General features: G+C 31.6%; 5 protein-coding genes and 1 long non-coding RNA gene across 8 annotated transcripts; 2 read left to right on the top strand and 4 right to left on the bottom strand.

Annotated features, from left to right (window-relative positions):
* Positions 1-1,042: 1,042 nt before the first annotated feature.
* Positions 1,043-13,689, bottom strand: LOC105259458. Its single transcript, XM_011271409.3, has 12 exons — positions 13,517-13,689; positions 5,270-5,617; positions 3,701-5,132; positions 3,419-3,534; positions 3,192-3,332; positions 3,018-3,115; positions 2,760-2,943; positions 2,369-2,594; positions 2,045-2,295; positions 1,743-1,954; positions 1,508-1,664; positions 1,043-1,379 (listed from the first exon to the last, which is right to left on the bottom strand). The coding sequence occupies exons 2-12, from the start codon at positions 5,594-5,596 to the stop codon at positions 1,248-1,250; spliced, it is 3,276 nt and encodes a 1,091-aa protein (XP_011269711.2). The 5' UTR covers positions 5,597-5,617; positions 13,517-13,689; the 3' UTR covers positions 1,043-1,247.
* On the top strand, positions 8,285-9,633 carry LOC105259457. The gene has a single exon (XM_011271408.3). It carries the CDS (start codon positions 8,691-8,693, stop codon positions 9,456-9,458), a length of 768 nt encoding a protein of 255 aa, XP_011269710.1. The 5' UTR covers positions 8,285-8,690; the 3' UTR covers positions 9,459-9,633.
* On the bottom strand, positions 13,265-16,571 carry LOC105259455 (ribonuclease P/MRP protein subunit POP5). Of its 3 annotated transcripts, none has more exons than XM_025413085.1 (6): positions 16,495-16,571; positions 15,424-15,477; positions 15,167-15,312; positions 14,893-15,062; positions 14,699-14,811; positions 13,265-14,116 (listed from the first exon to the last, which is right to left on the bottom strand). In XM_025413085.1, the coding sequence occupies exons 2-6, from the start codon at positions 15,441-15,443 to the stop codon at positions 13,876-13,878; spliced, it is 690 nt and encodes a 229-aa protein (XP_025268870.1). In that variant the 5' UTR covers positions 15,444-15,477; positions 16,495-16,571; the 3' UTR covers positions 13,265-13,875. The 3 variants fall into 3 exon arrangements, with proteins under 3 accessions (XP_025268870.1, XP_025268871.1, XP_019885607.1); XM_025413086.1 differs by lacking the exon at positions 16,495-16,571 and adding an exon at positions 15,559-15,581; XM_020030048.2 differs by lacking the exon at positions 16,495-16,571 and having other exon boundaries at positions 13,886-14,160.
* On the top strand, positions 15,628-19,900 carry LOC105259456 (FGGY carbohydrate kinase domain-containing protein). The gene is made up of 11 exons (XM_011271407.3): positions 15,628-15,935; positions 16,358-16,612; positions 16,713-16,824; positions 16,950-17,187; positions 17,264-17,391; positions 17,634-17,816; positions 17,890-18,097; positions 18,159-18,309; positions 18,394-18,468; positions 18,771-19,045; positions 19,246-19,900. The coding sequence occupies exons 2-11, from the start codon at positions 16,412-16,414 to the stop codon at positions 19,328-19,330; spliced, it is 1,656 nt and encodes a 551-aa protein (XP_011269709.1). The 5' UTR covers positions 15,628-15,935; positions 16,358-16,411; the 3' UTR covers positions 19,331-19,900.
* On the bottom strand, positions 17,181-18,939 carry LOC112639365. The gene is made up of 3 exons (XR_003123467.1): positions 18,797-18,939; positions 18,232-18,412; positions 17,181-17,363 (listed from the first exon to the last, which is right to left on the bottom strand). It is a non-coding gene; the product is annotated as an uncharacterized LOC112639365 (long non-coding RNA).
* Positions 19,901-23,330: 3,430 nt separating the features above from the next.
* Positions 23,331-26,492, bottom strand: LOC105259454 (heparan sulfate glucosamine 3-O-sulfotransferase 6). The gene is made up of 4 exons (XM_011271404.3): positions 26,338-26,492; positions 24,806-25,412; positions 23,935-24,425; positions 23,331-23,626 (listed from the first exon to the last, which is right to left on the bottom strand). Exons 2-4 carry the CDS (start codon positions 25,282-25,284, stop codon positions 23,502-23,504), a joined length of 1,095 nt encoding a protein of 364 aa, XP_011269706.1. The 5' UTR covers positions 25,285-25,412; positions 26,338-26,492; the 3' UTR covers positions 23,331-23,501.
* Between the last annotated feature and the right edge of the window lie 1,501 nt (positions 26,493-27,993).

Raw genomic sequence — 27,993 nt, 5'->3', positions numbered from 1 at the left:
GTTTCAGCCTAAGCAATCTCTGTAGCAAACATTTTTCAAACTTATCATAAACAAACATAAATTCTATAAGCGTTAATGTATATACATTCTTAGTTAAAAAAGGAAGAAATTACGTACATAAATATGATCATTCAAATATTTTTTCTAGTTTCATCTATTAAGACATTTTTTTTATGCATTTTTATATATGATTTGTTACAAAATATTTCACTATTTATTTTTTCGGCTTCTTTACACAATAATGACGATAAGCATCACGTACATAATAAAAGATATTGAAAATTCATCCTTTTTCTAGATAATGCCTTGCATCTGTTATATTCTTTATTAAATGCTAATGTTTTTATTATCATTATAATAGGAAGATACCCTGTTCATTTTGCCATGAAAATTATAATATCAATATTTTATTTATAAGTTTAGAGATTTAGATTTTGACCATTTTCTATTGATTTTTATGCGTTTAAAATAAAATTCTATGAAATGAACCCAATATAAATCAGTGGAAATCAGTATTGAGTTAAATATACGATATCGCCAATAATGATATAAACACAATTTACAATTGTATTATATCTTCACAAGAAGTATATTAGTGTATTTATACAATGTATTCTTTCATTATGTCTGAATTTTAATAACATATGTATATATATTTGGTATACACTAATACATTTATAAATGTAGCTTTAGAATCATCCATTATTCGTGTATTTTACTCAATACTGTAAGAAAATATACAATAAAAAATCAGTAGAATTAAATATCCTCTGATATTCTTCTACAGACTATGTGATAGCTATAATTGAACGTAATTTTAATTATGATTATTTATTTTTTTAATAGTTTAAATAATTATTTCTAGATGTACAATTATTTTAAAAATAATGGTGAGTTTAGTCATCTGAATTTGATCCAATTACTTTTTCTTTTCGTCGATTTCGATATGCAATATCATATATACTCAATCCTTGAAATTAAACAATGGCAGAGAAATGAAACAAAATATAATAAATGTAATAAATAGAAAAAAATGATATGATTTAAATACATGAGTCATTACAAAACTTTTTGAAAAATTCATTCACGTCAAAATTGAATGTTTCAGTAGAGTTTTCACGATTAACAACAAATCATTCGTCAATATATTCTTAATATAGTCAATACTAATTCAGACTATTAAACTTGACATTTTTAAGATTTGAAATCCATAATGTTATACATTGTTAGGAAAAATATATATGAAACTAAAAAGATATTAAAGAGACATTAAATGGAAGTTGCGCTTCGTTCGCATTGAGATCTTCACAGTCTACTTCACTGGGACCGCTATTAATAGCAAGTACAGCGTCGTCAAACTTTAATTCCTCCTTACCCGCCTACAGAGGAATTATTTCATTTGACATTTTTTTTCAAAAAATGAGTTAACTTATATTAAAGAGATATGGCAGTAGCTCGTGGAAGAAACACATTATAAAAATGTATCGGCAACATCGCCGGCTATTACCTCTTTGAGCAGAATCCGACAATTTTCCACAACGCTACGTCGCCGATCTGATACACTGTTCAGAACTTCTTCCGGTGACTGATGCAGATTATCAACAATTTTACGAAGCTCATTCAATTCTGTCATGGTAGCTTCTAATTTTATCTCCAAGTTAGATCTGCAAATGATGTTCCATAATTAAAATTAATTTTTATCATTCAATGATTTAATTAAATTGTTTAAGACGTAAACTTACTTCTCTTCTTTCAATTCCTGTATACATGTATCGTTATCAAGCTGTATGATGCGTAATACTTTCAGAAGTTTGGTAACCAAATTATCTACCTCGATCACTTGATCGACCAAATCCACAGAAGGACAATAATCCGTTAAAGGCACAGGACCATCATTAGTCCCAGTATCAGATTCGCTCACGGAATCGCAATCATCATCACCTTCATCTTCGACCTGCGAATCATATTTTAAATCATTATATTCTATTATTATTGAATTATATTTTTAAACATTTCACGGATTTGATTTACTTTAGATACTTACCTTACGACGATGTAAGATCGCCTGAGTGAGATTCATAAGACTAGTACATTCGTCACCTATCTTTGTCTTCCTCATGTTATGCTCGTCCGTCGTTTCGGGAAAACTCATAGCTCTGCGAAGAGAATCGCTGCTCGATACCATGTTATGAGAATATGTATCAGGCAAAGGTACATCTTCCAGAACGCTTTCCATCATCAGACATGGCTCGGTTTCAAAATCGAGCAAATCAGATGATGATTCCATGCTTAATTCTGTACGAAAAACAATTTTAACAAATGTGAACTCATAATCCATTTATTACATATCTCACTTGTATTTTATTACCTTTGTAAATTTGTTTAGATGAATCTAGATTGGATTTTTTGTCAATATTATTTCTCATCGCAAATGGATGTGTCGCTGCGTTTCGAATTGCGCTAATTACGGCGGAAACAAAGGATCCGCTTTTCGGACTCGGCGTGCGTTCCTTTAAACTTTGCTTAGAGTTAACTGGACTAGACTCTACGCTACTATTACTTCTGCTATAGGCTTCGTTATGATATATGACATCCTTTGAAAAACAGAATAACGATATAATTAAACTTTCTAATAATGATCGTAAAAAGAAAATAATTTCTTGATTATTGATTTTATTATAGAAGAAAAAAAACAATTATTTTTACAATTATGTTAGAATATTAATCTTCCATATATTACTACTATTACGTATATCTACCTCAAGATCCTTTATTGAAATATTATAAGAAGCAATTAACTGATCTATTAATCCTTCTAATCTAGTGCTGAGTCCAGAGAGAGCAACTGCTGCTCCGGACATGGCAGCGCCTTGAGTCAGTAAAAGTTCCCTACTTCTTCGTTCAACAGCATTCAATTTCATACTCATTGATAAATTCTCCTGCCTAAACATCAATAAAAAGATAAGCTTTAAGATATTGTTCAAAAGTTTAGTATAAGCATTTCATAAAATATATACCTTCTTTGTTCGCTAATTCGTACTAAGTGTTTACACTCCTCTGTTTGTCTTTCTAATTCCGCTTGTCGTTGAATTAAAGTCTCTTCTTTCTTCTTGAGCTATAGAAATCAAATAAGTGTGAGATAGAATGATACAAATCATACTTTAAGAAAAAAAGATTTAAAAGAAATGTACCTCTGATTCGGCATCCTTAAGCGCATCCGCCAAAGTAGCTTTCTCTTCTTGGAGAAAATCTTGCATTTCGGCTGATTCGGCTTCTAATTCTTGCTGTTGTTGCAGCAAAGCTTTTTGCGCTGCTAAACTTTTTTCTAAATCCTTTGATAAAAATAGCATAAAAGAAATAATTTCTCCATATTAATAATTGCATATATTTCATAGTTATTATTGTATAATATTCTTACCCTGCTTAACATACGACAAAGTGATTGCAAATCAGCTATTTCGACTTGTTGATTAGCCACAACTTGACCCGAGGATTGTATGTGACATTCGAGCTCGAGGAAGCTGTCACTGCCTTCTAAAAAAATTTTTTCCGTTAATATAATTTTTATTCTATAAATTTCATCTTTACAAGATATTTTACAGATACACAAAGCCTGTAACACAATCTTACTAATCATAATCTTTCTTTATGAATAAAGTTATCATTTATTTTTGTATTGTTATGTCGTTTGTTGACTTACCTGCGTGTTCTGATTGCGGAGTGCCTAGCATAGCTAATACCCGCTGTGCGTTTCTATCGAGTTCTTGACGCGCGAATGCATGATCGGCTCGTTCCTCTTCTAAAAGACGATTTGCTTCAGCTAACTCAAGTTTCAATCTCTCGTTTTCTTGTTGTCGTTCATTGTTCTCCTCATTCAACCGTCTCAAGTTCTCTTGCAGGACCTGCACGTCGCTCCACGCGTCTTCCGTTTGACAACTCTTGTGCAATTTCTCAATCACTTCGGGTCCGACGATGGCGCTCGGTTGACCAGACATTGCGTTCTCGATATCTTGTCCGGTCAAGCCAGTCTGCGCGCTGGTCTCATGATAGATACGAGTCTTTTCGACAGTTCTTTGTCTAGGATACGGTGGTAAGCTTTTACAGGTCGAGTCTTTCCCACCGATAGCTCTTTTTTCGACGGATCTACTAAGACTAGCGTCGCGACTGCCGGGTCTACTGCTAGTCGTCTTGTCCGCTTTTTCTCCGGCTTTCGAGATCGTCAGCTTATTTCTATTTCTACGTGGCAATGTTGCGTACGTGTCCAATGCCTTATTATCTTGACCAGTAGCTTTATTATCAGATACATGGGAAGCGGTACTTTTGGCGCAGAGAACACGGGAAATCGGCAAGGATGGTATTTTTTTTCTTGTCTCCTCGGACGGCGTAGACACTGGTGTGCGCACTCCTCGCGTACTGGAAGTCGCCCTAGATCTCGAGGAATCATTTCTAACAGTCCGTCCACTACGTTGCGCGAGATCCTTGTTGATCTCTGTAGTCAGCACAGACGGTAGCGAGTCAGGCAACGCTCTCGTCCTTGTCCTCGTGACGGAGGACGAACTAGGAGTCGATGCTTGATTAGACGCAGCATTGCTATTGGATCGACTATACGTCGCTGTACCGCGGCTACTAACAGGCGTCTTGGTGATCTCCGCAACGAGCGATTCACGGACAGTCAATTTCTCTTTTGATCGTGGACGGTCTCGTTCCCGCTCTCTGCTCACGCTTTGCGTCTTAGTCAAGATATTTCTAGGAGTCGCCGTTCGTGATTTGGATCGTGGTGTCGTACTTAGATTCACACCAGATGTTGTAACCGTTGGTTTCGCACGAGCACTCTTCTGCGAAGTCTCAGTAGTGCTCGAAGCTTTTTTCTTAGTCGTGCTGGAAGTGGCCGTAGTTCTCTTTACGTTCATACGACTCGTTCGTATAGATACGCTGCCAGCGATGGACGAGCTCTCGCTGCCGCCCTCGCTCGTGCCTTCTCCTCCAGTGGCACCTAATCGCACGTCATCCGGCAGCGTAGATCCACATGGATCCTCATATACCGAGCAACAACTAACAAGACTAGAATCGCAAGAAGCCTCGTCCAAGCCACCGCAACTACTCGCATAATCGATACTATTCCTACTGCGTACCTGTAAGAAAAATTGATCCAGGTAAATAACCGCTTGTATCATGGAAATCAGTAGAAACAATTTTATTTTCAAGTATGTGTGTGATAAAAAATTTGAAAAAAAATTCCTTATAAACAAGAGACATTAAAGCTTCTTACTCTTGGAACTTCTGTCGCGCAACCCTCGACTCCGCTATCGCTACCATCCTTGCTGTCCTTATTCTCAGCCAGTGACTTCTCGGTCGTTTTTCCATTCTGTGACTCGGTGATATGGATCACCGTGATGTTACATTCGCTGTTCATAGTGAGATCCAGATCTTCCTCTCTGGTGAGTGGCTGAGCCTCATCGTTGATAGGCGATGCGAGATCTTCCGGTACACCCGAATCCTGTCGTGCCACGTTCTGCATCGTCGAGGATACCTTCAGACAATTTTCAGACTCGAGGCACGGGCTCTCCATTGTCACGATATTGAGCGAATTACTCATTTCGATCTTGTCATCTTGCCACTGAAAAATACGATTGAATGTAGAAAAAAAAAGTAGCAACTCTAAACATAATTGCGCAATAAAGAACCAATCTTTTTATTTTTATATTGCAATACAGGCTTTATGATTGATATTTGAAAATAAATCTTTTTCTATAAAAATATTTATTTTATTCTATTTTACAATTAAATAAAAAATAAAAATATAGATGTATAGATATAGTTGAGATGACAGCTATATTTTCAGCTTCCATAAATCTAACTCTCTCGCCTTTTATTTGATATTCCAGCTAAGGGGATTCGAGCCGAGGGAAGCAAGCTAACGTGAAATGAGCTTTTTAGAAGAATTATTTTATAAAAATATTTTTTTAAAACTCATAGTTGAGAAGAATCATATCTCAAATCAACAGTTTACGTAATGGACCGGCTGTATACAGGAGCAATTATAGTTCATACGATGCCGAGTCGATAAAGCCATTTCATTCCGGAATCAAATTATGGCATCCCAATCACAGTCATATTGAATTAGTCGAATGACATGCACGTCTCACCCAAAGGAAGTTATTTCGGATGAATTCCGGACACATACAGGTCCCATACACGTTTTTCCAAATTATACGGAAACCAGATAAATCTTATTAACTAATAATTTAGTAAACAAAACAACAGACAAACGCCAAGTCAAAGACTTAATTATTCTTGCCCTTATATTGTATATTGTATTTTATTCTGTATTGTATTTATACTTTTAATAATTTAATTTTTTCTGTATTTTTAAAATTTATTTTTTTCTGTATTGTATTTATATTCTTAATAATTTAATTTTTTAGTAAAAAGATTTTTTACTAGCTTTGCTTATAAAATGCGCGAAAGTTTGAGTTTAGAAATAGTATAATGTAACAAAAAAAAAATTTAATTTTAGATTAATATAAGATAATAATCTAGTTATTATCCTTACGGAAAATCTTCTTTTGTTACACTCAACAATTCAGGGCTTTCTCTTATCAGTTTATCTTTGCTCTTTCTTGACATTTCCGACGCACCTATATATAAAGCTGATAAAAAAAACACGCGATCACGCAAACAGGAACATGGAGGTGATTCCCCTCGGGTGTGTATCTGTATGGGCATACAATGTGGCTAATATCTTGATAGATTAATCGTGTAGCTGCTGTTAAACTATGCTATGTATTAAGTCATGAAATTACTTTCCAATTATGTATCGGATGATGTAGCATATTTCACACATGAATCGCGATTTACGAGGAGCATGGAGTAATCGGATGACAATTGGCTTACATGCATAATAAAAATGTATAGCTAAATATATTTGAAAATCTCGCGAGAGAGAGTTTATCTTCTATCATGAACTTTTGCTCGAGAAAAATAAGATTCCATGTACGTCTTTCCAAACGAACATTCTATTTTAAACTTTCGGCATGCATATTTTGGCGCTTCTCCTCGGCTGCATAGTGCGAATCTGCAGTATATACACGCACAGAGAGCTAATGCTATTTAAAAATCTCATGGAGGTCCTACGTAGCATCCACTTTTGCATTCTGAATATTATTTTTTTATTGTATTATAAATATATTCTTTAGCTAAAAAGATTCGGAAAAGAAAATAAAATTGTTCAATTTATATTTTCTCTTTAGAAATATCTTTATATTATTTCTTTTAATAGATTTAATAATTAATAAGATGTAATTAGAAAAGAAAATATTTGCATATAATGGTAACTTTGAAATAATAATAAATAAAATTGTAAAGTTTAGCAACGATTGGATTTTTGAAAATTCAAAGATTTGAGAACTTGGTTTATTATATCAGTGAATTTTCTTCTCAGACTTTGAGTCGGCAAATGAATTTAGCCTTCGCTTGACCGTGATGGATGACGGTGAAAAAACGGTGTTGAATTAGAAAGAGAGAGAGAGAAAAAAAGGAGCAGACTCGTATATAACTAAAAAAGAGAATATGGTTTCTTTTTACAACGCTAAATGTTTTTTTTTTCAGTTCTGTACTAAATTTGCATTATTCTATATCTATATTTTCAACATGTAGATTTAATTGTGCAGAATATTTTTTCTTTAATGTATCATTGCAGATGTTTTGACTGACTTTTAAAAATAAAAATGTCATAATATCTATTTTGAATAATTACTATTAAAAATAAGATATGTAAAGATTTCTGAATTTTAAAAATAGAATAAAATAGAAAATGCATGTTACATATTTTAACAATAAGATAAATATAATATTATGTAATATTGTAAAAGATATCAAGCATATAGATAAAAATTGATAAAGAAGAAGAAATAAATGAGATAAACTATATTTTACAATTAAAAAAAAATTTGCAATTTTCTAAATTTTTAATATAATTCTAGCTTAAAATTCATTTTCACATATATGCAATGTTAAAAATTCAAAAAGAATAATAAATGCAGTTAAACTATGCTATGGCTATGAATTGTAATTAACAATTTAACATCAATTTTCAATTCAACTAGTTTTCTCCAAGTCTGAATTTATTGAAAAATACAGAATAAAAAATAAAAGAATAAGGCAACATTTTCGCATAAATCTCTTCAATGTATCCCGATGCGTAATCTAATCTTGACACATTTGTGACGTGTGAATGTCAAAAATAATTCGTAGGCACCGCAACTTCTAGTTACAAGTCTGTGAACGAATTCGCTGGAACATCTCGTGGGAGTCCCCTGAGGAGCGATGATAGCCGGGACCGATTACTCGGTGAAGAACCCGTCGCCACCACCGCCGACCATATGCGTTCGTTATTACGCGGCCACCGCGTAGGCATCGGACTCGTGTCACGTTCGTCGTAACGTAAACAACTCGTATACACATACGACCGTTTCTCTCCAGCTGATATACATTCGTTCTAAAACGCGAGATATATTTTTTACATCTTCGTCACGAGGGATCGAAGCGACAGAGGAAATCGACAGAGAAAAAGCTTGATTAATAGCACATTATAACAATTCATCCAATAACGTTGGATAATAATTCGTGATAACTATTGTACTTATCGTGACAGAGTGGAATTTTCTATTGGTGACAATTCGCTAGTTCCGATGACGATCTCTCGCGTGGATGATCAACTGGAGTTGAAGAGAAAGGAACACAAGAACAGAAGCGGTTCCATGAGACGAGAGGATCTTCCCAACGAAGACGACGGTATCGAGCGATTCTACGGTGACGGACTCGTCGTCAGGATGCACTCGAATCATCGCATGCTGGAAATCACGGGCGATGGTTGCCGGATCATTCTGTCGAAAAATTCCGGCAGCGTACACATCATTGGCGATGGCTGCATATTGCGTGTAAAACACAACGTGGGCGATATCGAATATACCGGTGACGGTGGTCGTGTCCTCCTTGGTCCGGACTCTTCCAGAGAGAAGGTAAAATTCGTGGGCGACGGTGGGAAGGTGATTTTCGATTCGAGAATGAAATCGGAAGGATTCTCAGGAGAGCGAAACAGGGAAGAAACCGATGACGTAGAACAAGTCACGTTTTCGTTTAAAAAAATTATCAGGAAGACACCGAAATGCGAGAAGCACGAAAATGCTGATAGATCATCGAATCGGGAAGAGTTCGATAACATCGCGAACGATGTGAAAGAAAAGAGTCGAGGGAAGCACGAGAAGCGCAACGAGGAAATACGGAAATCCATGAGGCATCCAACCGTTACGAAGATCATCACGAAGATCCAAAGCGATGGTCAATGCGTGAGGAAACGCTCTGACGATTCTTCGTTGATCATTAATTCCCACGGTGATGAACGTTCCGTAATGAAAAATCTATCGAGAACTTTGGGCACGAATATCAAGATGAAATAATATAATCGAAACTTTTAAGAAATGTTACTTAAAATATGTGTGTATTCTGTTCCTCAAGAAAATTGAACAATCAAACGCAATCAAGATTTGCATACACAATTGATTGCAAGTTCCTCTTTTCCAAAGTATAAACTGCCAGTAGTTGTATTAATTAATTTGAGAGAGAGAGAGAGAGAGAGAGAGAGAGAGAAAGAAAGAGAAAATTATTATATTAATTATTATTAAATATTAAACAAAAATTGTTGAAGTTTTATTAATTATTATTATTATTATTTACTATTATTATTCTAATTTTTTAAATATTTTTAAGTAATAAATTTCTTCCGACACCGATATGCCGATAATTTTGATAATTTACAGTGAATTTTTCTTTTATCGCAAAACTGTTTTAAGACCGTTTCATCTCTTGAATTCAGTCTATCAGAACGAAATAATCTTAAAAATTCGATTTAGTGAATAAAGATACATCAAAATATCGATTGATCCATTGTAGACTAACGCATCTTAGCACATTTTATGTTGCTACGTACAAAATAAAGATGGAAACAGCGATGAGAGTAAACATAGAGTCGATTTATATTTAGACAAGAATAAAGCTAGGCGTTCCTCAGGAACGTGTGATCAATAGATAGGATATATCAGTTGTCAATTATTCCTAGCAACCATATAAAATCAATAGTTCGACAAATTATATACATTCTAGGATATGGATATAAAATTATGACGATCGATCTGAATTGGATTGATCACAGATAAAAGCTTATCTCAGCATCTATATCTCAAACATATAAGAACAAAGTTAAATTCCTGATTTAATTTGATCAGTTATAATTTCTTTCTTTTTATTTATTAAAATTTAATTCTTATATACAGTTTCTTTGTGTGGAGAAAGCTAAATAAAAGATGCTACATAGACTACTTTATTATTTTTTTTTCTTCGAAATGAATTTTGAATTTATATAGTTTTTCATTGTTTCTTTTTGGTACAACATTTTAGTATAGAATCAAATATAAGATCAGTACTTGGTGTATGTGTGTGTGACAACCTCAATATAAACTACAGCCACTGCAACGAGATACAACAGTTACCGAGATATTTCAGTAAATAGGCGGCGGTCATATGGGGCGGCTGTGCGAGAAAGATAATTCTATTTATGAACGACAGTAATTCTTAGCATATCCGAATATCACAGAAAGCGCAGAGATTAATCCGTCAACTTACTGAAATTTTTTTCTTAAGTTTTACAGTATTACTTTAACATTTCAATATATCTATGTTGAAAATTCCTATCCATTATTCTGAATATTTTTTATAGAAACACATACATACATTTCTTTAGATTATTATTAGATTATTATTAGATTATTATTAGATTATAATTATATTATATTTTAGTTATTATTAGATTATTATATAAATATTATTTCCTAAATTAACATATTCCCTTTTGTATTTTAAATACACACACACATACACTATGTGTATATATGTTTAAATATATATAAATATTTTTTGTAATTTCGATGTACGCCACTTTGATTTTATATCTTAATTACATGGAAAAAGATTCTTTATTGACGAAAAATAAAAATGGATATTATCGACAAGTCTCGGCCAATTGGAGTGCAATGTTATTGCTCGCATTGCATGTCAAAGGAATCATTAAGCATCGCTCGTGAAAGTAAAGAAAGGTGAGAAACATTCCATTTCTTCTTTTTCTTCTTTCGAACAAAATTCAGATTCAATTTGGATATCTCTTTCTCTCTCTTTCTCTTTTCTTCGAAGTCCATTCCATGTGGATATATTTATCGTCTGTTTGCTAAAATAATTCCAACTTGACCCAAGCAAGTCTTATCCAGCGTATTTGCATTCGCTAGGTATTGTGAATTCGCTTCTTCGAATACATTAATATGTACATATATTATATATCAAATATCAATTTATACCTAGTCAATTTATTCTTTTTTTATATTGTATTGATTAATAAACTAATAAATTTTCTCTTCTTCTACTAAAAAAGTGTCTCAATTTTTTCGTTACTATAAAGAAAAATATATGTACGTGAGAATTTTCGATTTAAGAGACCCTTTATTAAAGAATTAAAAAAAGATAATCTCGAAGAATTTCATAATTCACATCCTTATCTTTCCAAGCGATGTTTCAGCGAACAATAATAATGGAAAATGACATTCACATTATATTTCGACCGCTGTGATACATAAACATATCAAACATCTGTACGATAATCGCGTGAAATTACCGTATACGTATCATGGAAACTGCTCTGGCAGCAAAATTGCGTGAAAGTTTAAAGCTATTCGCTAATTGACCGAATTAATTATCGAGTAAGAAATCCTCGTCACCGCGAACGGACCTAGACTAATTAACAAATTAATAAGCGAGCGGAAGCGCGCGATCGCATCTCGTATAACAGCTATAAACGCCAGACTCATTCACGCTTTCCTCAATTATACATGTATTCCTTAACGCGGTTTTCCTTCGCACGTTCGCGAAAGTATAAGATACGATTTTATTCCACATCACGAGATATATTTTACCGAGCGATACCGGGAGAGCTTACAGCTCTCTAGTCGCGGCTCGGACTTTTATAATCGTCGTTATTAATTTTTTACCGCTCGCCTTTGTGCGAGATTCCGTAAGATTTCTTTTGTAAACGATCTTACGTCAAAAATGACAAATAAGCCGGGCCACTTTCTAGTTAAATTGTGCAGGCCGCGTTCTCACACAAGTGATGAATTTGAAAGATAACATCGAGAGTTATAGTACGAAAGTTATTGTTCACAATTAACTTTCGTAACGTAGGACGTGAGAGAGATGAAAGGGGTCGATTTAAACAGCTAAGAAAGCTTTCAGCATGCTCGCATCTCTCTCTATCGACGACATCTGCTAAAAATATTTTATTATATCGGTCAGCACATGATTTGCATTAACTATGAGTTAGAAGTTATAAAACAAGAATCGAGTTGCATAATTTATCAAGTCTATCTTGGATATGTCACTTGTAAAATCGAACAATTGCAAATCAAATTTATAAATGCGATTTATTTTTTCCAATTTCCTCGAATTTTTTATGTAAATCGTAAAAGCATGAAATGATAGAAGCGATAACTGTCATATATTATCGGCACGCTTATCCAACTGTCATTCAAAGCTACTCAAAAATGAAAAAAGCAGACAACTAGTGGGAAGCATACGTAATGTTTTTATAATAAAATAATTTAACTATATATATATTAAATTGTCATATTTGCAGATTCATATATAATTTGACTGTAGTTAAGATGCATGATTATTAATTTGGTCTTCAGTCTTTCCCGAATAAAACATAAACATGCAAATTTTTTGCGAATTAATATTATACGATTTAACGATCGTCTTAGTCATAAACAAGATACTAATGATACGGCATAAATTATAAATATATCAGTTTTGACTGCCTTTTTTACTTTCTCTTTCTGTATTTAAAATCAAATTAGTATCCTGTATTTAGATAGGAAAGAAGAAAAATATAAGGAAACAGATAATATAAGAAGAAGACTGATGAGAAGAGATATTACTGTTTCTTTTCTTTCTCAAAAAAGGCTAATAATCAATCTATCTATTAAGGAAAAAATAGACAATTAATTCTGAAGCACTGGCGCATGTCTTCGTGACGCTAATGACGCAGGATGTACGCAACATATCAGTCATTATAATGAATATCGAAAACTATATATATATATATATATATATATATATATATATATATATATATATATATATATATATTTACATTATTGACGTTTCCATACATAACATCCGACGTGTCTCGTGACAGCTTTTACGATAATAACTTTAACGAAAGCTCGAGAGATCCTGGCGACCCAGGGGATTTAAGTGAATTTCTTTCCAAGGGTGACATAAGAAGCCAACGCGACGATCATCGTCGAAGTCATAACCTCCCGCGGAAGGGTGGATCCGATCGTCGAGGGCAGGAGCGAGTCCAAACACAGGGAGAGATCGATAAGCGCGGGTGGGAAAGAAATGGATCGCTTACCTCGAACTCGCCGGTGTATGTGTGCGTATGGGATAATAACTGATCCCGGATAACGTTAATTATCCCGGGAGATCGACCAAGGGCCTCCTCGGCTTATCTCGTTGTCCGTTAAAATGTCTGCAGTCCGGTGAAAATGGAACGATCACGGAGCGAGAGTTTACCGAGCGTAGTCACGTATATCAACATCCGGCGAGAGCGAACGTCCGATTTCAAATCGAGTTCGATTGCTCTCGGGATGTACGCGTGTTATATACACTCGGCCTGTTTTCTTCTCGCTGTTTTCTTCTCTTTTTACCCAGGTCGCGCGTGCACGTACGAATTTCTGGAATCGCGAAATGGTGATGCCCAACAGGATGCCATCAGCTGCTGCTTCCGGACGGTACGAAACAATCCGAATTAATCCGAACGAGCGGTAAATGCACGACCGACAAGCACAGACGACGGAGGAGGAATAACGCGGGATGCCGCGACGATGACGGTCTGAAGGTAGGCACGATGAGGCCTTTTCTCTGAAGGAGGTTTCCAGTGCTTTCCAGCCAGCCAGCGACAGCTAGCGAGATAGCAACGATGTGTGTTGCCGATAATCGTGAAAGATATCTGCTGCAGATAACGAAGTCTTTATTGAGATCGTTTTGAAAAAGAATCTGGAAAAAATACAAATTATAAGCAGTCAATTTTAAAGAAATGCTCCAGAATAGCAGCAAGCTTTTGACATTGTTTATCTTTAACTCCCATCTAGTGAATCCTCGCTCATCTTGACATAAATCTTGACAAAAAATTCTTTGTTTAGGCTTATTTATATATAAGAAATTTATATTTTTTTTACAAAAATTGTCTGTAATTTTTGGATATTGCATGTAATTAGAAAGTATTCCTTAATGTATAAAAAGCGTTATTTTAGAATGATTGATGAAAAGTTATCACATCTATATTTATAAATAAATTCACTAATTTTTATGTACATAGATTTGTACAAGAAATTTTTTTTTACGACGCGATCGTATAATTTTATTTATAAAAAAAAATACAAGAAGGGGAGAAGTTATTACATATACATAAAAATTACTAATCTTATTTCTGATATATAAATAATGGTGGAAATATGTACTGTGAATCAGTTAAAATGTTAATATTTCATGAACTATTGAGAAAGATTTTATCTATGAAATAACTAATTTTTACTTAAAGTCTTTCATAGCAGGTGTCATAGTTGTCAGAATCGTTTCCATTTCCTTTCTCTCAGTTTCTGTTCGCAATTTTGACCAGATTTCTTCCAATTTTCCTTCTTGATGTTTCTAAAAAAATATGATGTTTATAAAGAATGTTTTTTTAACTGTACATACACAAAATAGTCAAAGCATATATTGTATTTTTACCCTGATAAAAAGAAAACAATGTTTCATAGTCGCCCCCATATATAGGATATTCAGTTTAACGAATCGTCCACCTACATCATTTATTAATGGGATAGCCTGCAGTACAAGTTTGTGAGGCCCGTGTCTAATCCTTACCAGTGCTATTTTTGTTTGTGTGTTGCAATATTTTGCTGCGACAGAAAATAAGGAAATAATAATTATATATCTTTTATTCTTATATGCACAATAGATAGGATTTACTTGAGAGATTATTATTATATCAAACAATTAATACCATCAAAACCATCTTTTATCGCTGCTACCCCAAAATCACCATACAACTGTTGAACTTTTTGTTGAACTGCATAAGAGAGAGCTGTATTTTTCAACATTAATTGCTTATCACTTTTGCTATGTGGAACTATTTCAAGAACAATGTACCTAAAAAGAGAAATAATAAAGAAATAATAAAAAAGAAATAAATCTTTTAAATATAAGAAATCTATTTTTTATTAAATGTGGGAATTCTCTGTGGAAGATTATGTGAATTACCTATTTTTGAACCGAACCATGTTTTAGGTTACTTTACACAACTTTCTTTCTTATCTGAAATCAAAAAAATGGCTTATGTTGCAATGATTATGCAATGATTTTATGTTTCAAAATATATAGCAGACGAATTCACACAATCGAATCGACACGTGTCGTGTACAGTCGTGTATTTCACAAAGTCAGGTATGGCTAGATCGTGTTGGTATCAAGCGTACAACTTGGTACGAAACACGTGTATACGTGTACATATATGCGTGCATGCATATGACGTGCATAAAAAAATATGGAACGATTTTGTGCAATTTACATGATTTATTCTTGCCTATCACGTATCGATTTTTTACATATTTTTTATTGCAATTTAAGTGATCTTATAATGTTGCTACTGCGATGTCGATTAAAATAATTTTTACTAAATATGCACAGAATTTCTTATACAAATACATATAAGCATTGTAAATGTTATAATAGACAATGTTACAACAGAAGTGTCATTTAACTATAAAATCAAGGTAATTTACAACAATACAAATATTTCTACAGGTTTCTGTATGATACCATAAGTGATGAGATAACGTGTTATCTAATAATTCTTGTTCCTAATGACTTTCTTATTTAAAATATGTGCATGTATTATACATGCATATACATTTTATATCGTATTGTGCTTGTAAATTTATCTTTAAAGCTACTATTAATTTGTAGAAAATCAGGAGAAAATTATATAGACTTTGTGATTATCAATATGATGTTTGTATATGTGTTGCTGGATTAAAGAATTATTAACTGATAACATTACAGCTCTCAAGTTTTTATTTATGCTGTGTATCTCCAGAATTAATGTTATCTCAGGGTCATGCCATCTTAGAATATATGCCAACGATTAATGCACACACTATGGTTGGCTGATAATTGTATTATTTTTCTCTTACAGCTCATGCCTAAGCTCAACACGGCTTAGTTGACTTTACTTCACGTAAGACTGTGGATGCCTGTCGACACTGTGGCAATCATGGATTTTTTTGTTGGTGTAGATGTGGGAACAGGAAGTGTTCGAGCAGCTCTAGTTACCTTGAATGGTAAGATAAAGAAGGTGGCTACATGTCCACTTGAAATATTTCATCCTGCTCCAAACTTCTATGAACAATCCTCTGATAACATTTGGAGCGCTGTATGCCATGTTGTCAAGGTAAAATAAGATTTACTGTATAACTATAGAGCTACTACTATAATAGTAAAATTATATCAAGTTAATCTTAATTAAATTACAACTTTTATCTTATTCATAGTCGGTTGTTGCCGAAATTTCCGCGGAAGACATTAAAGGAATTGGCTTTGATGCTACATGCTCATTGGTGGCAATAGATAAAACAGGATCACCAGTAACAATCAGTCTTTCAGGTATAAAGAAAAGAACAGGAAATATTCCTTATCTTAGTTTTATAAAAAGTTGTAGCAAAGTTATATAATCAAAATATATAAGCATTAATATAATGTAGTAAACTGATCAAATTATATTAATTCAGGACAGGAGAAACAAAATGTCATATTATGGATGGATCACAGAGCGCATGAAGAAGCTGATTTCATCAATTCTACAGGTCATGAAATATTGCAATATGTAGGTGGCAAAGTTTCTCTTGAAATGCAAACACCAAAAATGTTGTGGCTCAAAAAGAATTTACCTGCTTCTTGGAACTCTGCAGCATTGTTGTTTGATTTACCAGATTTTTTAACATGGAAAGCCACTGAATCAGAATCCCGGTATAAATTTTTGTCTAAATTCTTTAATCAGAGCTGTTGAAATAATTGAATAATTCTCTTATTTTTATTCTATTAGATCGTTATGTTCGTTAGTGTGCAAGTGGAACTATAGTGCCAATCCCAATGGTAAGAACGAATGGAACGAGGACTTCTTTGAGCAACTTAATTTACGGGATCTGAAAAAAGACAATTGGAGAAAAATAGGTACATCATATTATATTAATATCAACAATTATGTAATATCAAAAATGTTTTATCTAATTTTAATAAGATAAGAAAGAAGTTAATTATAAAAAGATATGTACAATTTTTTGTATGAACAATAATTAACATTTGTGCTAGGCAATTTCAATATTAAAAATAATTGGGATATTGTGTAGATATATAAACTTTATATGAATAATTTCTTATTTCACTTTAATAAGAGCAGATATATTAATGTCAAGGTAATGATGTAAGAGTGCCTGGTGATGCGATTGAGCCTGGATTGTCGGCGAAAGCTGCGACAGAATTGGGATTATTGAAAGGTACACCAGTTGGAACATCGCTGATCGATGCACATGCTGGTGGTCTCGGTATGATCGGTTGTTATGCGCCGGATGTATCTTCAAATTTTTCCAATCGATTAGGTACGAAATATCATCAATGATACGTAATACGTTTATCCCCCCAAAAATTAACAAATTATCTTATAATTTTTAGCTTTGATTTGCGGTACTTCGACATGTCATATGATAGTGAATGAGAATAAGATATTTGTAAATGGTGTTTGGGGTCCGTACTATAGTGCGATGGTGCCCGGTTTTTGGCTTAATGAAGGAGGTCAAAGTGCTACCGGAAAGCTATTGGATCATGTTATCGATACACATCCCGCGACACCAGGAATTCTAAAATCTTTAGGCGGAAATAAGTGAGTTTATTGAAATATATATGAATAAATATACGATACGATGAAAATGCTTTCACTTCAGACATATTCAACAATATCTGTCCGAATTATTGCACGTTATGGCTGAACAAAAAAATCTGCAAAACGTATCTTACTTGACAAAAGATATACATGTGTGGCCAGATTTTCATGGTAATCGTTCGCCTCTTGCTGATCCAACTCTGAAAGGAATGGTATTGACACATACATTGCATTTTTGTTATCTTTGCATGCCTTGATGGATACAGCTTTATACTATTACTGACATTATTTCATAGATATCTGGATTATCCTTATCTGTAGATCAAGAAAACTTAGCTTTATTATACTTAGCAGCATTACAGGCATTAACGGTATGTTACAAATTCAAAAATAATTTTAATTAATTGAAAATTGCCATAAGATAAATAATTTTATATTTAAATTACAATATTTTGTCTTTATTTTTTTTTATAAATAAAAAAATTATTTTTTCGAAAAATATTAATATATTTAATGCACGGAAAGCTTAATCAAGATTATTTAATATCAAAAAACAAGTATTTTATTTATAATAAAGTTTTGATCTTTAACGCATTAACAAATATGAAAATTGATAATTTAAGCTATTCATATTTTGATTATTATAACAGAGATATGTTAATTTTTATAATAGTATGGTACAAAACATATTATTGAAACCTTGACGGCTGCTGGTCATAATATCGAGACCATATTAGTTTGCGGTGGACTTAGTCAAAACCCACTTTTTATTCAAATACAAGCTGATGTATTGGCATTACCAGTACTTTGTCCTGTGGAACGGGAATCAGTTTTATTGGGTTCGGCAATTCTCGGTGCATGTGCTACAAAAAAATATTCTTTCCACGAAACTATCAAAAGAATGGCAGGAGTGTCCAATATAGTAAAGCCGACGAGTGAATGTTATAAGTAAGTATATATGACAATACAAAATTATACAGAATAATCTAAAATATTGAATTTATATTTATTTAATTTTGATAAATAGAGAAAAGAAAAGAAACTGTTTTATCAAAATTATGAAGAAAAATATTCTTATTGCTATGTAAAATTTATTATTATCATTTATTGCATATCACTTGTTATATATCTATTTGTAATTATTTCAGATATCATCTTCGGAAGTATCGTGTATTTAAGAAAATGGTCCAAGATCAACGAGACTATAGAACATTAATGAGCGAAGAATTATAATCTATTTTTTTCAATCTTTTAGCCTAAATGAATAATGATAATTGTAATAATAGGCTGTGTTCGATTTCAAATGACCGACTTGTGGAAATGGAAATTGAAATGAAGACAAATATTTGATAAATTTTTGGAAAGAATCTCTATTACAATTAGAATGCAAATATTGCACAAATGAAATGGATTTATTGCTGTTGTAAAATTTTAAAAATTTTATTTGAAAGCATTGTAAGAGATTTGAAGCATTTGGAAAGAGATGATACTTCACTAGACTATCAATATTGCATACAAAGTATCATCTCCATTTGTATTTTCATTTAGCATGTCAAATTAATTAAAGATGCTTATTGTGATGTTAATAATGCTGCACACAAATCACATGTACTATTATTGATGATTCATACTAGTGCTATTATTCTGATGTAATGGCGTTTTAACTTGATAAGAAACTTTGTGACAACAAGCATTTTCTGTAGTCGAGCTAATTTTATGATTGAAGGAAAAAACAATACTTCTATCGCTATATATATTTTTACATTCATTTACTTTTAGGTATATCTTGTAATATAAAAATAGAAAAATACAATGGGAATTTTCTTTTATATGGACAAATTATTATACAAGTTGTTATTTTTATACACAACTATCGTAAACTATCTGTATTGTACTTTATATTATATATGTAAATTTTTTTTAGTTACAAATTATATAATTATATATATATGTATATATATATGTATATATACTTTTCTTAAGACTTTTCTTAAGATTAGTTATTTTTATAAGTTATTTCTTGGCTTTTGAAGTAACTTATTGGCATTCATTTAATGACATTAATACCGTTATCAGTTCCGGCATGACATTATTGATAAAGCAATATCAGAAAAAAAAGTAGCTCTTCTGACTGAAGATATAAGATGATATAAAAATGGATTATCGTTACATTACCATGTAATTTTATTAAAATTTTTAAAATTATATAGTAAAATATTAACGCACACATGACATTATACGTTTTTCGCGCACATGCGTAAATACATTTTAAAGTAATAACTGTTCTCTCTCTTTAAATAAATATATTAAGAAGATAATCTTTATCAAGTATAATATATATTGTTTATTATGTTATATTATGTCAAATATGAATTGTCGTATTTAATTAATTCACCGTTTTGATTATTTCCAATTGCTTTTATAATGAAAAATATCTTGAATTTTATTTCTAGGTTAATTTATTACTGTGACCTGTGACCGTCTGCTGCGTTGATAGTATCGATACTTCGATACTTCGAGAATTGCAATATCGCATTTCGATAGATCGTCTTTTGAACCTTAGTTCACCATGAAACGCATCGCGTCAAGAATTGCATTCAAGCCGCTCTGCATTTTTCATATCATTGTTATCGTGTAAAAGTGTTTTGTGCGCGAAAATTATCAGAACAATTTCAAAAAGTGCTTAATCGTAACGTAAACATCATGCAGTCATTATATATCGCGTATCATCCACTTCTACATGCGTGCCCCGAATACGACATCGAAATCCTCTTCACGTCGATATTTTTGCATAACGAAAATGTTACGAATATACGATTATTGTCAGGTATGTATGTACGTGTTATTTATCAAGATTTTAATAATATGCAATGAAGCCGAAAATAAACAGAAGAAAAAAATTCTCTATTACAAATTTTTCTTAATAATAACATAATAATAACAATAATAATATAAATAATAATATAAATGGAAAAAACCATAGAATATACATATATGTATTAACAAGACATACTCTATATATATATATATATATATATATATATATATATATATATAGTTACTAATGTTATCTTATTTATTAAATTAATCTAATAGTATATATATAAAGAAAAATTAAGAGCGAAAATATATATATATATATATATATATATATAAATTATTTAATTAGTTATTTAACTAATGATTTATTACTAGAAGATGTATCAAATTTAAAATATGGATTAGGGATAAAAAGATCACAGTGATATGGTCTTGATATATCGACATAATTTAATTCTCAATAAAAATTAAATGTTTTTAACATAACGCTTGCTAATCTAATTAATAAACTATAAAGAAATTTGAATATATTTGTATAAAATTGATCGTTGGAAGAATCACAGCTATTTTTGAACATTTTATACAGCATTATATACATATGTTCTACATGTCAAACCATCCGTATATTTAAAACATGATATGAAATACTTATACTGTATACTTTGTATTGACAGCCCTGTGGTACAATTTGAGCAAAAGCACTGTGCTTTACTATTATATTATCGTTCGTCGTTCGCTTGAATGTGAATCATATCTCTAAATGTTGCCTACTTTCGTTCTTACGTACTAGATAAATAATTCTGTAATCTTCGTCGACGGTCGTTGAATAGATTATATCAATTATTATTCTTCTTCGCACATACAAAACATAAATATATTGCAACCTAATTTCTTAAACTTATGGAATAATTTACTATATAAAATATTTGCTTTCTTATATATCTTAAATAACTTTTTAATTTTCGAATTCGATTTATAATTCATTCTGACCTCGTTAAATTTATACAAATTTTGATTTATACAGAAATCATGAAATGCAAAAATTAAAAATAGATTTATTTTTGACTAGTTGAAATTAATATTAGAGATAAATCCAATGTTTGTTAAAAAAAGAATATTGGCTCCGATTTGAAAGAATCTGTCCTTATTCACGCTTATATTTTGCGTTGCATGATTAATCTTCAGGTCATAATTTCATCTATATATATCGGAAATTTTTTATATGATTATTCTAGAATTTTTGCTAATAATATTGACTAGGTTTTAATACTTAGAAACTAATTAATCTTAGTATTGTTTTTACTTATTCGTTATTATATACATTAGACGTATATTGAAAAGAAATAGGCAAATTATTATTTAGGGCGAATAAACTATGAAATAACTGAAATTAATGTAGCATCAAAAAGTAGATTAAAAATTATAATTTTTTTTAATACAAAAAACTTTATTGGCATTTCACATATATAATTAGATTAATTTTGTATCATGTGGAATAAAAAATTTTGTTTCTATTAAACTTAAATTGTTTTAAATTTGAAAATACGATACGATGATTACTCGACAAATTTTTGCAACAATTTTTTTTTAAATATATTCGAATGAGATAGCACACGTATGAATTTTTAAACAATTTTTTTATCACTTCGCTTTAATTATTGCACAATTATTTTAATCACATTTGCTGTTTTATCACATCTAACAATAAGCTAAAATGTAAAAAATATGTTAATATTGCACTATTATTTTATCTACAGAATAACTTAAATTAAAAAGCTAAAAATGGATAATAAAGAAAAGCAATAAATAATTTACTGTTTGCACTTTAACTTTCTACTTGAGATATATAATTATATCAATTTTATCTAAATCAGAAAATATAATTAATTATATTACGAACTAACTATGTGTAATTTCTCTCATTTTCGCAATCATTATTTATATACATATTTATATAAATTTTATATCTCTTCATTGTATATATGGAAGTATCTCAGATATGATTCTTAGATATTGATGATTATGTATAATTATTGTAATATATAATAATATTATAATTATAATAAATGTAGGAAATATAGATATGTGGCGGTTTTTCGTAAAGACTTTCGGACGGGAACCGTATACTGCTCATAATTTTAAAAGATAGCATATATAACAATTTTTGTTCTCCGTTATTTTTAATAATATAATGTAAATCTAGTATACTTAGGAGAACTTCGTGTTTACACATTGCAACTCAATCTTATTAACATAAATGCTTGAATCTAGACATAAACTATTTTACAATAATAAGCAAAAAATTTTTGTTATTTTTAAGAATAATTCTTATAAAAAAATTTCTATAGATTATTTCGATAATTAATATTAAATCAAGAAAGAGATTTTAGAGAGATTTAAGGGAAAGAAAAAAAATTTGAAGAAAAATTTTGTGCAAATATAAATTAATCGCGCGTTCTGATATGATTTTTATCAGAGATAAGATAAATTCAAGTGTGACAAATACTGTAAATATTTGAGATATATAATGCAAATTGACTCCGTTTCTTGTTTACGATATGTATGTATACGATAATGTGAATTTTTAATACCAGCCGAAATCCATACCCGCCAATTGATAGAAGTGCTGATTGAATGGCCGATAAAAATCTCGTAAACGTTGAATTGCCATGGGATCGATATAGGGATGACTACGTCCTTTGTTCTTTCCTAAAATATGTATTTTATAGTATCTTAATTAGTATCAAATATTACACAATTTTTATAGTATTCTGTGTAAACAAAAAATTTTACTTAAAGAAATTACGAAAAATTGTTTTTTTTTCCCAGAAAAGTAATATATATATATATATATCAAATTTGAAAGTATAAACAGCATTTTAATTATTATAATTATTTTTGCAAAAAAAGATTTTTACTTTTATAAATAATTGCAATAACAATAAGGTATATTGTTCTCGTGAGAACTTTATCTTTTAATTAATTTCTTTTCTGAAATGAACTTTCTCAATTCTTACCGAGACAGTGGGGTGTTGCACGATCCTCTGACTTGAGCAAGCAAGGGAAACCTTTGGTGGCGTTGAAGTAAAAGTGTTTTTCGCATATCACTCGCTTCAGACCAAGGAAGTCCTGTACCCGGGTGATCTCCATCACCGGATCAGCGATCAGACGTTCGCCTGATACGAATAAGAACTGCGACAACGGGAAATACTGCAACCATCTTTCCAGATGCCGCACGTAAACCCCGATTTTCAGTGGCACCCAGGAAGTGTCCACGATCCTTGATCCGTTCAAAAAGGCCAGATCCTCGAACCGCGGCATTTTGCGGCGCTTGCTCTTCACCTGGGTATAATCGGAGATCGCCCGCGTTACAGGGTCCCTCACCACGACGATTAGTTTCATTCCCGGGTTCATGTGCTTGACCCTTTTTGGCACCTCGCTTGTCACGAAATACGACGGTGTCTTTTCCATGGTGATTTGACCGGTTAGAGTCGGGGGCATTCTGCGTCTAATATTGACAGAAACATACAGGCATTTTTATAGTACTCTCATATAGAGTATTCAGCGAATCGCGATATAAGGCAAGGAGGTAAAAACAAATTTTTTTTTAAATTTAAAAATAGTAATCTATTTTCAATTATATATGTATATATATATTTCACACGATAGTACTCTATAAAATTATAGCTATTTTTAAATTTATTACAATAAAGCTGTCTACATAAAGAAATTAATATTTACGTAGAAAGTAAAAGAAAGTATATATTATAAGTAGCAAATTATAAATTTATATTTCAAGAATTATAATTTCAAATCTTCGGTATTAAAATACAATGTTATTTCGTATACTTTATAATTTTAATTGTAAAAACAACTTATCGTACGCACCTGTACCAACGAAATCCTTTAATATAATGGTGATCAAAGAAGTGGACCTCCGAACCGGCAGCGCGAATCGCCGGATGCAATCTTAGGAATTCTAAAAGGGCTCTCGTTCCCCCTTTCTTTACCCCGATTATCAGAGCGGTCGGCAATTGTCGGCTTGGTATTAGATTTTGTTGCTTAAATGTCTGATATTTCAATATACTTCCTTTAAGTACATCGCTCGAATTCTGAAGCGACAACGATTGCACTTTCTTCGAGTTCGAATCTGTTCGATCATTCAGAGATATATCTTCGAGCTTCGATTGATCGAGACTTTGGTATAGAATATTTTTCGCGGACACGGAAATCCGCGTCTTCTGCAGACTGATTTTCTGCGATATGTCGGCTAGCATGTGCGAATGATCGACGAGGAGCATCCACAGATAGATGGCCAAGGCGCAAACGAGGATTAAGATCTTCCAAGAGCTTTTACGCAGTTCCATTTTGTGATTTTTACGAGTCGTCGTATTTTGTCGGCTTTCTGGATGCCATTATACCGTCGCAGCATCCGCTGTCTCGTTCATCGACACTGATTTGCTCGCATCGATAGTCTTCGCGATATCGTGATGTCCTATACATACATTATACACTATATGATAACGCAAGAATAATCTCTGCTCATGAATCATGCGCGAAAACGCAACTAGTGTATCCGATAGCGAGTAAAAAATCGAATATTCGATATTTGATGATATTTATATCATCCAAACTAGGACACCGAATACATATTTTTAAATAATTTTAATTGCATATCTGTTAAAAAAATAAATTGGAAAATTTATATTGTAAAGAAAAAACAGGAAATATAAACACAATGTAATTTATACAATGTAAATCAATGTAAATCATTTGTAGTTATTTTTCTATTTTAAAAAATCAGATTTAAAATAGAAAAATATTAAATATTTTTATAATTCAGTATCGCTATGATTTTATCTAGAAATAAGATATAGAATAATTTTGCGCTCCTGACTTATAATATGAAGATATAATTAAATAAATGAAATTTTATTCTTATATTTTTCAAATTTCTAAAATGTTCACCAGGATGTTCAAAAAAGATTTATCTTTGAAAATTGGTCACGAAACTATATTCTTTTAAGTCAACAATAAAATTGGAAGTCAACAGGAATATCTCTAACAGCAAAAATCTCTCTAATATAAATAATGTTTTCTTCATGTAATGAATTTTCTTTATTTTAATATTAACTAAATAATATATATTTAGTTAATAATTATTTTAATATTAACTATTTTAACTAAAATTTTATATATACACTTCTATTTGAAAATAATAATAATATAGAAAAGTAAATATTTGCATGCTTAATTTAAAAAAAGAATCCAAGAAAACGTAAGGAATAAGAGAAGATTTTTGCTGCTTCAAATTTTTTTAAAACGTTTGTCGGAAGATCCTGGAAAGCCCGAAAGGTCCGATGAATCTATCAGACCGAGTAGCTGGAGAGCAGCTATCGGGGTGTTTGAATTACACTTACCCCGGAATATCGTATCGCTGTCGGAGACACGTTAATTGTCACCCCATGCGCGTCCGTCATCGGGCAACGTGCGACTGGCGCAGCCGGTGTAAGGCTGCGGATGCGGACGCTCGCTCTCGCACGCGGAAAGTGCACATTTAGCACGTTATCAAATGCACGATCAGAGCCGTAACTAGATTACTATGGTTCCTATTATAGGCGCCATTTTCCTCTCGAGCGGCGAATCAGGCATGTTGCAATTATTATATAAAAAAGGTGCTCATTTATTACATTAGGTGTGCACGAAATATTCTTCTTGATCCTTTATTTTATGGAATTTAAGGGAAATCAAAAGATATTATATGTTTACTCGATGATATATAATAATTACAGTTGGCTAGCAATTATTGTCACGTTTGTTATTAATGTTCTTCCACGTTAATATTTTTTTTTCAAGAGTTTAATAGTAATAAGAGATATATTGTCTTGTCTAAAATTTGATGCGAGGATTATTTTGGGAACATTGTTAGTAAAACATCGAAAATAACTCGCAGCAGGTGCCACAATTTTCAGTTACGGTTCTGGACACGGTATTCGTCGTAACAATCGATAACGCCCGGTTGGCCGGGAGAAGGGAGACCATCGCCCTATATAATGCGACGTGTAAGGATAAGATATACCTGTCGACGGACAATCGGGCTAATGACAACGTGTGAACAACCTCCGCCTAAATCAATTCCCTTTATCATGACATATACCTCATTATATGTTGTATTGAGAGATGAGACACATATTGTATTACATTGAGCATGTATAAAAAAGATCATATACAGATTAAAGCAAAAGAATAGCTCGTAATAATAATTTAAGATAATTTCAAATAACAAAAAATTCGTTATTTTTTTTCTACATCAATGAACAATTCTTGTTAAAAAAATGGTAATATGACGAAAATAGGTTATCATTAAATGACCTATCATTATCATTAGATCGTTTGTGCTATAAAAATTATTACAAATATAAGATCGTCTACTTCAAAAATTCCCTAAAATTTGATATAATATTTTCTTAAGAAGTACAAAAATAATTTCCTTTCTCACAACTCAAGTCTATAAAAGTGATGTCTCTCAGTTTCTATAATTCGATTGTTATATAATTTTTTTCCCAAATATGTGTAACGTTTTCTCGATTTTGGTAATTGGATTTTTTATTTTAAATTGGAAATAGATTTGAAAATAACTACAACAAAATAAAAATATTATAGTATAATTATATAATTAATATGTGTTAAACGATCTGATGTAAGATAAACAATTATTACAAAAGATTGATAAATATAAGTACATATTAAACTGTTTACAAATCGATTAAATGGATGAAGCTTTTTTTCAATATACAACTCTAATTTAGATTTAATTAGAAATCAATATGATTTGTTCCATTAAAGCAACTAATAATAATAAATTTAATATCTCTCAAAAATCTATTGTTGATGTGAATAATTACGATATAATTATTCTTCTTGACATAATTGTTCCTTTTTACTATTATATTACTGCATATTATTTAAAATTATTTTATTTTTTTAATTTATATAAAGAGATTTATAAATTATAAACTTTTTTTACATATTATAATCATGATTGATATAATTATAGCAATTAATATAAAATTAAT

This window comes from Camponotus floridanus, unplaced genomic scaffold (assembly GCF_003227725.1).
Source record: "Camponotus floridanus strain SB8 unplaced genomic scaffold, Cflo_v7.5 scaffold6, whole genome shotgun sequence".
Lineage (NCBI taxonomy): Eukaryota > Metazoa > Arthropoda > Insecta > Hymenoptera > Formicidae > Camponotus > Camponotus floridanus.
Note: the sequence above shows the minus strand (reverse complement) of the source record. Positions and strands in the feature narration are given on the sequence as shown.